At 32.6% G+C, this 12,048-nt stretch overlaps 3 protein-coding genes across 6 annotated transcripts in view; 1 reads left to right on the plus strand and 2 right to left on the minus strand.

The window, feature by feature from the left end:
• Positions 1-12,048, minus strand: part of LOC144847275 (potassium voltage-gated channel subfamily KQT member 1-like) — a 74,005-nt gene that overhangs the window by 32,825 nt on the left and 29,132 nt on the right. The gene's annotated exons all lie outside the window — the stretch shown is intronic.
• Positions 74-2,067, plus strand: LOC144853451 (uncharacterized). The gene is made up of 6 exons (XM_078711148.1): positions 74-272; positions 391-478; positions 749-926; positions 1,053-1,239; positions 1,491-1,751; positions 1,892-2,067. Exons 1-6 carry the CDS (start codon positions 74-76, stop codon positions 2,065-2,067), a joined length of 1,089 nt encoding a protein of 362 aa, XP_078567274.1.
• On the minus strand, positions 1,408-4,465 carry LOC144852553 (P2X purinoceptor 7-like). Its single transcript, XM_078710477.1, has 5 exons — positions 4,144-4,465; positions 3,364-3,424; positions 2,942-3,108; positions 2,597-2,766; positions 1,408-2,091 (listed from the first exon to the last, which is right to left on the minus strand). The coding sequence occupies exons 1-4, from the start codon at positions 4,368-4,370 to the stop codon at positions 2,598-2,600; spliced, it is 624 nt and encodes a 207-aa protein (XP_078566603.1). The 5' UTR covers positions 4,371-4,465; the 3' UTR covers positions 1,408-2,091; position 2,597.

Genomic DNA, 12,048 nt, shown 5'->3' on the forward strand with positions numbered 1-12,048 from the left:
CCAAACAGATTATATAGAACCAGCGGATACTATTAGAGGTCAGCGAAAGTATATTGTTGGTCAAAGAGAATTAATGGCTCTCTTTGACAGGTGTCGGCAGTGTGGAGGGAAAGCAGATAGAAAAATAAAGAGAGAGTGTGGAACAGCAGTAGAGATAGAGTCAAAGTGCAGAAATCGAAGTTGCGGCTATCAATTTGAATGGATGAGCCAACCAAAACATGGAAAAATGTTTTTGTTTAACATTCTTTTGTCTGCCGCTATTCTTGTGTCAGGTAAGATAAGGTTTATTCTTTTTAATTTTTATGAAGGCTTGAAATAATCTAAAAGTTTACGGTTCAAACAACATTGACACTATTTACAGTACATAAATACATTTTTTTATATTTATAGGTTGTTGTATAACACAGTTTTTAAGAGCTATGAGATTTTTAAACATTGCAGTTTTTACTGATAGAACATATTTTTACCACCAGAAATGGTAAGTACAGTACAACTATTATTATATTTTTTAAATGGTCTATCGCATTCATTTACTTCTGCTGCCTCTCGCTTATGGGATGAGCTACCCGCCTCTATTCGATCATGTCGATCGCCTTTAAATCTGCCTTAAAAACTCAAATTCAAATTAGCTCTCATACACCGCACCTTTGATCACTTACTGCTAGAATTGGCGCTTTACAAATTCGTATTATTATTCACAGCAATAAACGCTCATTGGAGCTCGATGATGTGTTATGTTTTTTTTTAGGTATTTGCTGCCAGCTGTGTCCTGTGTTTTCGCAGCGCAGAGAGAACACAATTTCAAGAGCAACATGAATATTTCATGTGATATGCGCTGCGATAGCCCAGGACATACAGCCAAGTTTGGCACGTATACCACAATTGATGCAGACACCCATAAAGTAATCCACATTGAAGTGGTCCAAGTAAGTCGTCAAGTCAAATTTACTCCATCTTTATTGTACAGTAATACTTTACCTGTACTGTGCTTATAACAATGTTGGACATGCCACCTCCTAAATTATAACTTTTTAACTGAATTTGTTTTACAGAAAGATGAATGTTCGAATTCACCAGCAATGGAACTGGAGGGGCTGAAAAGAACATTGATGGTTTTAAAAGGTTACGGAGTTACAGTGGAAAGAATTGTTTCCGACAGACATAGTAGTGTAGCTGCCTACCTCAAAAATTCCATGCAGAATATAATACACTACTTTGATGTGTGGCATGTTGCTAAAGGCAAGTATTTAACTACTTCAATTCATCACCTTTGCTGAACCATCACTAATATGGTACATGATTAATATTATAAAATTATACACTAAACTGTTATCTCAGTACAGTAGTCCATTTAATTGCCAACAATCTTTAAACACAATATATTTTTTTTTTTTAATAAAAAGTGTGTATACTATTTGAAGATGTTTAATATGATCAAACTGCTTAGTTAAAGAAATATAAAATCTGTATTTTCTTAAATTGACATGCAGGTGTAAAAAAACAATGTCTGAAGGGTGGAAAGCTTAAAGACTGTGACCAGATAACAAAATGGATCAAATCTATTGTAACTATGATTTATTGGATTGCGTCAACTACACCCGAGACTAAAGATTTGAGTCACGACAAGGAACTAAGAGTCCAAAAATTTAAAAGCATATACAATCATGTTAGAGGGATACATGAACATGAAACTCCCTTGTATCCCAAATGCATGCATGGTGAACTGGAAGAACGGGATTACATTCTCCCAAGTAAGTATCTCATGTGTATAATTAAGTAGTAACCAATCTCAATCAAAGTAAAAATTGCACACTGACAAACGAACATTTTACAATTTTACAATGTTTACTGTAATGTCTAAACACATGATTTGTTATTATCTCGAATACAGGCTCTAAAGCTGAGGAAGTATTGTCAAAGATTCTGAATTCTTCATATCTTTTAAGATCAGTTCAACAGTTATCACCTACTATCCAGACATATTCTAACGAATCATTCCATCAAGTTATCAATCACTTCGCTCCAAAAATGCATCCATACCGTTTCAAGGGAATGATTGCAAGGTAGTATTATACATCTTCCCAAAACAAGCTAAAAAATGAAACAAAAAAAAATTACTCGAGTCATTGGAATGGTGAAAGACAAACAATTTTTTTACTATTTTCAGAACGTACATTGCTGCACTGCATTGTAATGAGAATGTCGGACGGTGCCAGCGAGAAAATAAAAAAGGCGAGAAAGAGTATTCACTGTGGTATTCTAGAGCCAAAAAAGACTGGGTGGCAAAAAAACATTTAGTTAACCCCACTTTTGGTAAGATTTATTTATTTATTTAAAAAATATAACATATATATGTTTTCTGTAATCAAAAAGTCTTATTATTATTTATTTGTTTTTCCTTTCAGAATACGCAATTAACGTCATTGAAATGGCAATGTACATGGCAAAAACAAATACAAAAGAACTATATTACACACCAGAGATAATGTGTGACCCAGGCACAATTGCAGAGAAAATGCCAAAACCTGACAAAAATGAGTTTGTAGCCAAGTTACTAAGCAGATTCAAACCTACAACATAATGAATTTGAGTCTACCTTATCTATCCAATGGTGGATATTTGAACCCTGTGTAATTGTTGGCTTCATCTGGGAAAACATCTCGTATTTTTTTCATAACACAAGATGGCATTGGTATTCTTCGGTCCTTGCCAAGAAACCCCCAGCACCAACGTACAAATTGGCGGTATGCAGTATATCTGTATCGCCTGGAAAAATGTACAAACAAAAGAAAAATACATGTTATTGTGTTCAAATTATTTGTTTATTTGTCTTGTAAGATTCCTGTCATGTACATTCCTCCAGTTGGAAATTAATAGTAGATTGATATACATATGATATAATATATTTTTCTTTTTTATTAACTTTTACTCTGTACAGTACCTTTCTATTGCACCTTCCACCACATGTTCTTGGTATTGCGAGACATACTGCCAATACGCAATTTGTAGTGTTGCTGGGTTTAAAATTGCAGGTTCGAACCATGGGTGTGTTGTTACGCACCCAGTGTGCTGAGGTCCCTCCTTGTTTTTGTTGTTGATTTTTTCTACCTGTAACAAAATACAAAGAAAACACAAATTAATTTAAAGCCAAAAAATAGTTGGTCCGAGTCAGATTTAATGGGTTTTTGGTTATATTAAGCCATTTATTTTGTCTTTTTTTTTTTACTAAAACTGTAAAACGGCCTACCGTACTATATTCGAAATTTGATTTTATATCTTCATTTTTCATGTTTTTGTGGGACAATGCAATTCTTTAATTTGTGTTTTTTCTGAAAATAATTAATTATTAAAAATTAATATTACCTGTTGGCAACAGTATCTATTCTCCCATGTTTCTTCTTCCACACAGTTTCCACATTCACACCTATTTAAACAAAATCATAGATTACACATTAATGTGGCTCATTGTTTCCTACTTTCGCAACGTGTATAGTAGAGCCCTAAATATATACAGTCGATAATTAATATGATTTGTGAAAGTGTAGTTGCAGTCATTTTAATGTACTTCCTAATTTAATTAATTATGCCTACATTTAGTCATTACATAATAACAGGTTGTACTAGCATACTATTTACTAGCCTAGGCCTACTGTACAAAATGCTAATATGGTGGACTGCCTCTCTGCTTAGATAGCCTACCATACATACCTACTATACTAATCTATTCTGTAGTCTATTTTTTATATTCTAAAAGTATTCTCCTACATAGCCTAATACTAATAGTAGGCCTGCTAATTATAATATAATAACTACAACTTACTGATAGTACTATCTAGCCAGGACTAGCCTAGGCTATATGAGCCTAGGCCTAGTAGTAGTAGGACTATTGAATATAGCCTAGGCCTCTAGCTCTATCTCTAATATAGCTAGGCCTAGTACTATAGTAGCAGGTGGACTATTAGTATAGTATATTTATATACTCTACTACTAGGATAGGTTAGCTAGGCAGGACAGGTAGGGAGGTTTATTTTCGCGTTGAGTACAAAGAGTGAAAAATCGAAAAGATGCGAAACAGCAGTAACTCCCAAAGTAGGTCTAAAAAAACCATGGGGTCCCATTACATCTCTCTTACTTATCGCTTACCATTCTCGACCTTGCCTAACATGCATGTTAGGTGGAAGCCCAAACCGTTCGAATTCCCTGGCCCGACGAGCGTCAGGAGGTAGGCCTAACCGATCGTCTGCTGCGGGCCTTTGCAATGGTGGTAGACGTGGGTCATTATCGAACGGTCTTAAATTGTCAGGATTTACTGGTAGTAAATCTTCTTCTATTTCTATATCCGCTACAAAATATTCCTCTTCACTATCCATTCCAAAATGATGATAAAAATAAACACTCCGCCGTCGATAGTGGAAAAAAAATGGCGTCGGGGTTTCTCCGTAGCGATCGTGTAATTGACATTTTCACACATGCGCACTGTATCTACGTTTCTCCAGCCTCCCGGTGCAAAACGTTAGTCAATTTGCAGAAGATTGCCATAAGAACAGATTTTAAAACTCATTTTAAAAAATAATCGGTTGACAAACAAACAAAAATTGTTTTCGAAAACATTTAAAACATATTCATAAACAAAAATGTAAAGCGGATAAGCCAAAGCTGTAATAATATAGAGCCAATCTGCAAAAGTCTGTGAATGACGAATTCTCCTAATGCAAATTTTTCTTTTAGTGACGTCACAAAAAGATTTTTTGTCACCGATTAGAGGGGGACCCAGACGTCCATAATATTTAGCATAAAGGTCACTAACATGATTCTATGCGTACTTTCCGATAATGAAACTAACTCATTTTTTTTAACATTGTTTCATATCCATTTTAAATTACTATAGTTCAAATTTCAAAAACATTACATATGGCACTGGAAAAACAAGGGTATATTATAAAAGTCACAAGCACAATTAATAAATACTTTGAAATTTTATTTAAATAAACACCCACGTGTCGCGAAAATATTTTTTACAATGGAATATAAAACACAATCATGATCTCACGGTAATGCTTTAAATAGAATTTTCACAAGCTAAAATAATTACAACTTATTGGTCACGAATGTTGCTTATCCAGGCTTGCTTTGTTCAATTTGAATAATGGATAACAAATCCACTGTTAGGATTCGGTCTGTCTGTTTTAACAAGAAACACGACAATTTAAATAAAAAAACTCATTATTTCTTTCCTGAAACATATTTGAATGTTCATCTTTATGTGTATGGAAAAGTAATTCAAAATACTGGATGGGAATCAAAGGATTATGGGATAGATTTAAATTTACTTATAATAAAACCAGAAGGGGTTTGAAATGAAAGCAATGTACATTATATTTTGTAATATAAATTGGAACGGAAATGGAAATAGAACGTGGTTGAAGTATACAAGGATGAAACTTGCAATTTGCGACAACCTAAGACACAGACACATAATGCATATTGGACGAGGATATACGTACTGCCACTGAACGTATAACTAAAGATAGTTATACGTACCGCCACTGGACGTATAACAAAAGATAGTTATACGTACCGCCACTGGACGTATAACAAAAGATAGTTATACGTACCGCTACTGGACGTATAACAAAAGATAGTTATACGTACCGCCACTGGACGTATAACAAAAGATAGTTATACGTACAGCCGCTGGACGTATATAACGTGTATTTTGTTATACGTACCGCAGTTGGCCGCCGCTGGACGTACGTGTAAAACTCGTCCTAAATATTAAAACTCGTCCTAAATATTAAAACTCGTCCTAAATATTAAAACTCGTCCTAAATAGTAAAACTCTTCCTAAATAATAAAACTCGTCATAAATAGTAAAACTCGTCCTAAATAATAAAACTCTTCTTATTGTTTCTGGACCCAGAATACACTACAAAATGTGTGGAATCAAATAGAAATGTTCATGTTTCATCACTTATTTCAGATAATTAGTCACATGAGCATTATGTGTTTGTAGCCAGAGGAGTTCCACGTTTTCTTACTGAAATTTCTTTCAAACTAGATGCACTCAGCAAAATTGGGCCAAACTAAACTAGCAAGGTTTTCTCTTTTTGTGGAAGATCAAACTCCATTGTTAGCTACGTGAATCATACTGTATAATGCATTGATTTTTAGTTTAAATGTAAACTAATAAAAAATGGAAATCCTTGTGATGGACCCAAAATAATGATTTGAGAAAATTATTTTTAAAAGTGACTACTTTCCGTAGGGTACTTAAGATTATTACCATATGGTAGCAAAGTGTAATAATAGCAAAACTAATAACTAATAACCCAAGCATATACAGTATCCTTCCATTAGATGATTATCTTATAAACACAAGAGGTTTGACCTAACCTGAGTACGATGACAATCTGAGATGTAATGCAAGTGAACTTATAATTCTGCAAATAGAAGATTAAGTCACTTTTATTAACATTAATACTAACAAAGAGAAATTCGAAGAGAACATAAATTTCGGCCGGGTGTAATACAAAGACATTTTTTCTCAAACAATGCCATTCTAACATTTTAGCCTAAAAAGCAAAATTAAAATGTGCCCTAGCTCAAAGCGTATCGGTCATGTGATTTAGGATGCGATATAATAACAAATTTTCAGGTTACTGCTTTTATAAAATAGTTACAGTATGTGACTTAAACGCAGAAAATCATATAAGGCATGGCATTATCCTACATCTATTTGTGCAAACCTACATACTTTAAGCAGGAATCACCTCTTCGATTATATAAATATAAGAGTATAGGAAACAAAGGTGGTACCACCAGTTTGCTTGTTTTGCAATTAGATTGGATTAGAAGTGTAAATAATTGTGACACATAAAGTGATTCTAAAAGGGCCGGATAAACTAATAATTAAAGTTCTTAAAACAGGTACTTAAAGGTATTCCACTATCATCTATTAGCCTTCTCTTAAGTGACTACTCAAGCATGTCAATCAATGTTTAATTCATTAATAATCAATTGGAACTGGTGTTCTTGATTAATAGATTGGCGCCATTTAGTTCAATTTTCATTTGGTTTAAAGACATGTTTCTGTTATAACAAAAGATGCTCACACAAACAAAGTCTTATTTGTAGTCTTTAGGGGTGGAGAAAAAAAACCTGGTATCTGAAAGGATTTGAACCCAGGACCCTGGGATTGGTAGCATCTAAACCACCAATTAGGTCAAGTTCAATATTGAATATCGAAACGTGGCAGGCTGAAGGCGCTTGACCTTTGACAAGATCGCCTACATTTTATAGTATTCTGACCTTACAATTACACTTTTAGTGTTGTATATTCTGGTACAGCCACTCCATAATCTTTTTTCTTTTCTTCCTTATATCTTTACTTTAAAAAAATATTTACTAACAATTTTTATTATTTTATTTATGTTTCACTTTATGTACATGTCAACTAACAATCAAATAAACAGTTTTCTCATCGCAACTTGTACAAAGTAATTTAGAAAACTATTACCATTTTTCAATAAACATACACATCTTACAACGTACATTTCTACCCTAACACAATTTTTCAAAACATTTCTATTATTTAAAAGTCGAAGATAGCCAGGTCTCGGGTCCAATCTATTGTCGCCACAGATTGATATCTTCATCAGTACTTCTATGAATGGATGATTTAGTGGGAACACAAACACTAGTTGATCATACCCAGTACTATTTTGATCATACAATTAATCGGGAAACCACCACACAACGCTACACAGCTCCATGCCTGTAGATGAACATATACAGTTCATAATGACTTTTAATTGTCTCATTTTTTTTAAATGTGTTCAGAATCATTTCAGTCTGCAGTAGTAGGCAAAAACTTTCAAGGTAAATTTATATCGGTGTTTTTCCGTTCATTTTAAGAGAGTTTCACTTTAATAGTTTTTATCATTATAACATCTCAGTAAGACTACATTAATTGAAAACGCTGATCATTATAGGCAGCGTTCTGTTTGGCTGCATTAACCTAATGATGAGGAAAACGCATCTTGTTGATGGATAGGTAACATACATTAAAAATAATATAATTTATTGTTTTGGGCACAAGTGTAGCTAAAAGATTAAATCTTACTGGAAAAATATTGATATTGAAATATATTGATATTGATCCTTATGCTTGTAGAACTATTACCCAAAACTCTGTAATGCAAATTGTAGTGGTCGTCATGATTATTTTGTAATAACATTAATATTAACCTGAGCATTATAAAGCACTACCCAATGTCATTGTATCCTTTTTTATTTAGTCAAAAAATATAAGGTTCCAAAAAGGTTTTAATAATCATAATTTTCCAACACAAACTATTATCAATTCATCATTTCTAATTATAAAAATGTGTTAAAAAAATAACGTTTTCATATCAGTGTTTTTCCATAAAATTCATGACACCCACGAGAAAATAAAAAACTGAACTAAATGAGAATGTTTTATAAATGGTACCTCTGGATAATCAATATTATTATAAGTATATATCCCCTGAGAGAACCTGTGCATTTAATTAAAGTTATGTTAATAATAATAATCATATTCAAAAAGAACTTATTGATTTTAGGAAACAAAAATAGTTTTAATGGTCAAAGTAATTTCAGTTTAAATCAATTGTGGATTTATGAATAAAGGCAAATATCGTATCGCATTTGGTTTTCTGTTTTTCAGACAAAATATGAAATATTTATTCTCTCAATATTGTTGTTAATTCAATAACTATAATGAGATTTTAAAATAATCATCAATTTCAGAATTAATCAAATATGAGATCTATTGTCACATAAAGAGTTTGGAATAATTTGATAAAATATTTTATTATCTTTGTACAATAGAATATGCAATGTATAATATTTAATATCTATACTATCTATTTTCATATCGACGTACAAATCTATACTAGATGTAGATTTAAGTGATTTTTAGTTATCCGCTTGGTATACCAAGCGGATAACTCCTTGTAATTGTATGAGATCAATATTTTTTTTCTGTATTATTCTTCTTTCCTTCCTTCCTTTTTGTGAGTCGTGTTCCTCTAAAATGTGTAAACATAACATTTCATAACTTTGACAACATATGGGCATTTACGTGAAGTTGTGCACCTCCTATTTTTGAATGACGTCATAGTTGCGCAACGTGACTTATGCGCAATTTTATGAATTTCAATGATTGATCATAGATTAAAAACCAAAAGTCATTTAGTATTGACACTTTGACAAAATTTAAGTCATATCAGGGGCAAACTTTCTACGGATTAAAAATGGCATGTTTGACAAGAAGTTACGCGCGCACGCGCATTTAAAATTTCAAAATGCGCAAAATTAATTTCTAATCAACTTTTTACGCGTTTCTTGTCATTTTGAGCATGTCAAAAATTCCCACGGGCGCGCAATTTTTTATGCGCGCGGTGCGCATATAGCGTTGAAAACATATTTTTTTCTCTTGAATTATATTTTTCAAGCCTTTCCCAGTGATTTTGAAAACAATTTAGACCTTTTCCAGTTTAAATAACGCCATACGAACACGTTGAATTAGACAATTCGTGCGCGTTTTTTATGAAAAAGCTTAAAAAATCGTCAAAATTATGTCTTTTTTTAAACAGTCATAGTTTCTAAAGTAAACCGTTAACCGTTTATTTTTATTACAAAATCTAGAAGTTGATGAGTTGTAGATATCGGATCATGCATCAATAAGGCTAAAAAAACATTGTGACGTCATCGTATGGCCACACGAATGTAAAATATAGGATTTTTGTCTCTTTCGTTATTGCTCATCACATTCAATGGAGCGCATCGCGCTTATCTGTATTCCTTTTTCTCCTACATTTATATATTGTGTAGGTCAATCAACTTTCTTTAGCATGAGATAAAAATATTTTAATTTTTATGACGTCATCATGCCTAAAAATTTTAATTACGTGGGTCATTAATTTCATCTTTACAGTAAATTTTAATCTGTAATAGCTCGTAAGAATAAAATGTGATAATCACGATTAAAACGTTTTCTGGAAGCTATTGGATTGTAGATACGAATTCATGTAAACATTTTGCCAATCGGATGTTGTGACGTCATCATATGGCCAGTTGAATAAAAAAAGTCGTATTTTCATATTTTGCGTAATAGTTCATCACATTTAAAAGGGTGCGCATCTATATTTTACGTATTCAAATTTCTTCTACACGTTAATATGTTGTTCCTGAGATAATTTTCTTCTGAAATTGCTATCTAAGTGTTTCATTTTGATACCGTCGCCATGTTAAAAATTGGAATAAATGGCGGGTCCCGTAATTTCACCTATTCTACACTGTATGTAATATGTATACAGCTTATACTGTTTGCATGTATATACTATATGACACAAAATTCAGCACTAACAGCATGTCATATTCTTCAGTTCTTGTCATAATGCCATAATCTTTATCGTTGTGCAATATTCCAACGTATGACGTGCACGTGGCGTTTGTCGTGGTGCGGATAACTAACTCGTCAAAGTGACGAGTTTCATGTCTAGTTATTATTTTCTTTTTAATCATAAATTTGAGATAGCTGTCTGCATCATCTGATCAAACCTGCACTTCTTCTGTGTTTCATTCAGATAATTAGTTATCCGCTTGGTATACCAAGCGGATAACTCCTTGTAATTGTATGAGATCAATATTTTTTGGTTATCCGCAACTTAGAAGTGAAGCGGATAACCCTTGTGATTGTAAAAATCATTTTCATCTTTATTCTTCTTTCTTTCCCGGATTTTTGTGAGCAGCATATCCCCTATTGCTTGTGAATATATCTTTTGTATAACTTTGTCATTATATGGACATTTACCTGAAGTTGTGCACCTCCATATTTTTAATGACGTTAGAGTCGCGCAGCGCAAGTTACGCGTAATTTTATGAATTTCAATGATTGGTCATAGATTATAAACCAAAAGTCATTTTGTATTGACACTTGGTAAAAATTTAAGTCATATCAAGCGCAAACTTTCTATGGATTAAAAATGGCATGTTTCACAAGAAGTTACGCGCGCACGCGCATTTAAAATTTCAAAATGCGCAAAAATAATTTCTAATCAACTTTCTACACTGATCATGACATTTTGAACATGTCAAAAATTCCCACGCGCACGAAAAATTTTACGCGTAAGGTACGCACGGAGCATGAAAATCATGTGTTTTTCTCTTGAATTATGATTTTACAGCCTTTCCTAGTGATTAAAAAAAATATTGACATAATTTCAAATTAAAATGATGTCATACGAACACGTTGATTTATACCATTTGCGCGCGTTTTAGTTGAAAAAGTTACAAAATATTGTCAAAATTATGCCTATTTTGAATCTATTATTGCTCCTCAGAATCAATGGTGACCCCCAATTTTTTTAACTTATTATGTAAGAAGATAAATTGTAGATATGAATTCATGCAGAATATTTACCTCTCGGATGTTATGACGTCATCGTATGGCCACACAAATGTAAAATATAGGATTTTTGTCTCTTTCGTTTTGCTCATCACATTAAATAGAGCGCATCTCGCTTATACGTATTCCATTTCCTCAGATATTTTAATACTGTCTAGGTCAATCAACTATCTTTCCCATGAGTTAAAAATATCTTAATTTTTATTACGTCATCGTGTCTAAAAATGTAAATAACGTGGGTCACCTTATTTCATCTTTACAGTAAATTTCAATCTGTTATAGCTCGTCAGAATAAAAAGTGATAATCATGAATAAAACGTTTTCTGGAAGCTATTGGATTGTAGATACGAATTCATGTGAACATTTTGCCAATCAGATGTTGTGACGTCATCATATGGCCAGTTGAATAAAAAAAAGTCGTATTTCCATCTCTTTCTTAAAAGTTCATTGCGTTTAAACGAGAGCGCATCTCACTTTTACGTGGCCAAAATTCATCAAATTTGTATTAATGTAATTATTTAGATAATTATCTTCTAAAATTGTTATCTTTAAATGTCAATTTGATGACTTCATCGTGTTAATAATTGGATTTAAAA

The sequence above is a fragment of the Antedon bifida genome, chromosome 1 (assembly GCF_963402885.1).
Source record: "Antedon bifida chromosome 1, ecAntBifi1.1, whole genome shotgun sequence".
Classification (NCBI taxonomy): Eukaryota; Metazoa; Echinodermata; class Crinoidea; order Comatulida; family Antedonidae; genus Antedon; species Antedon bifida.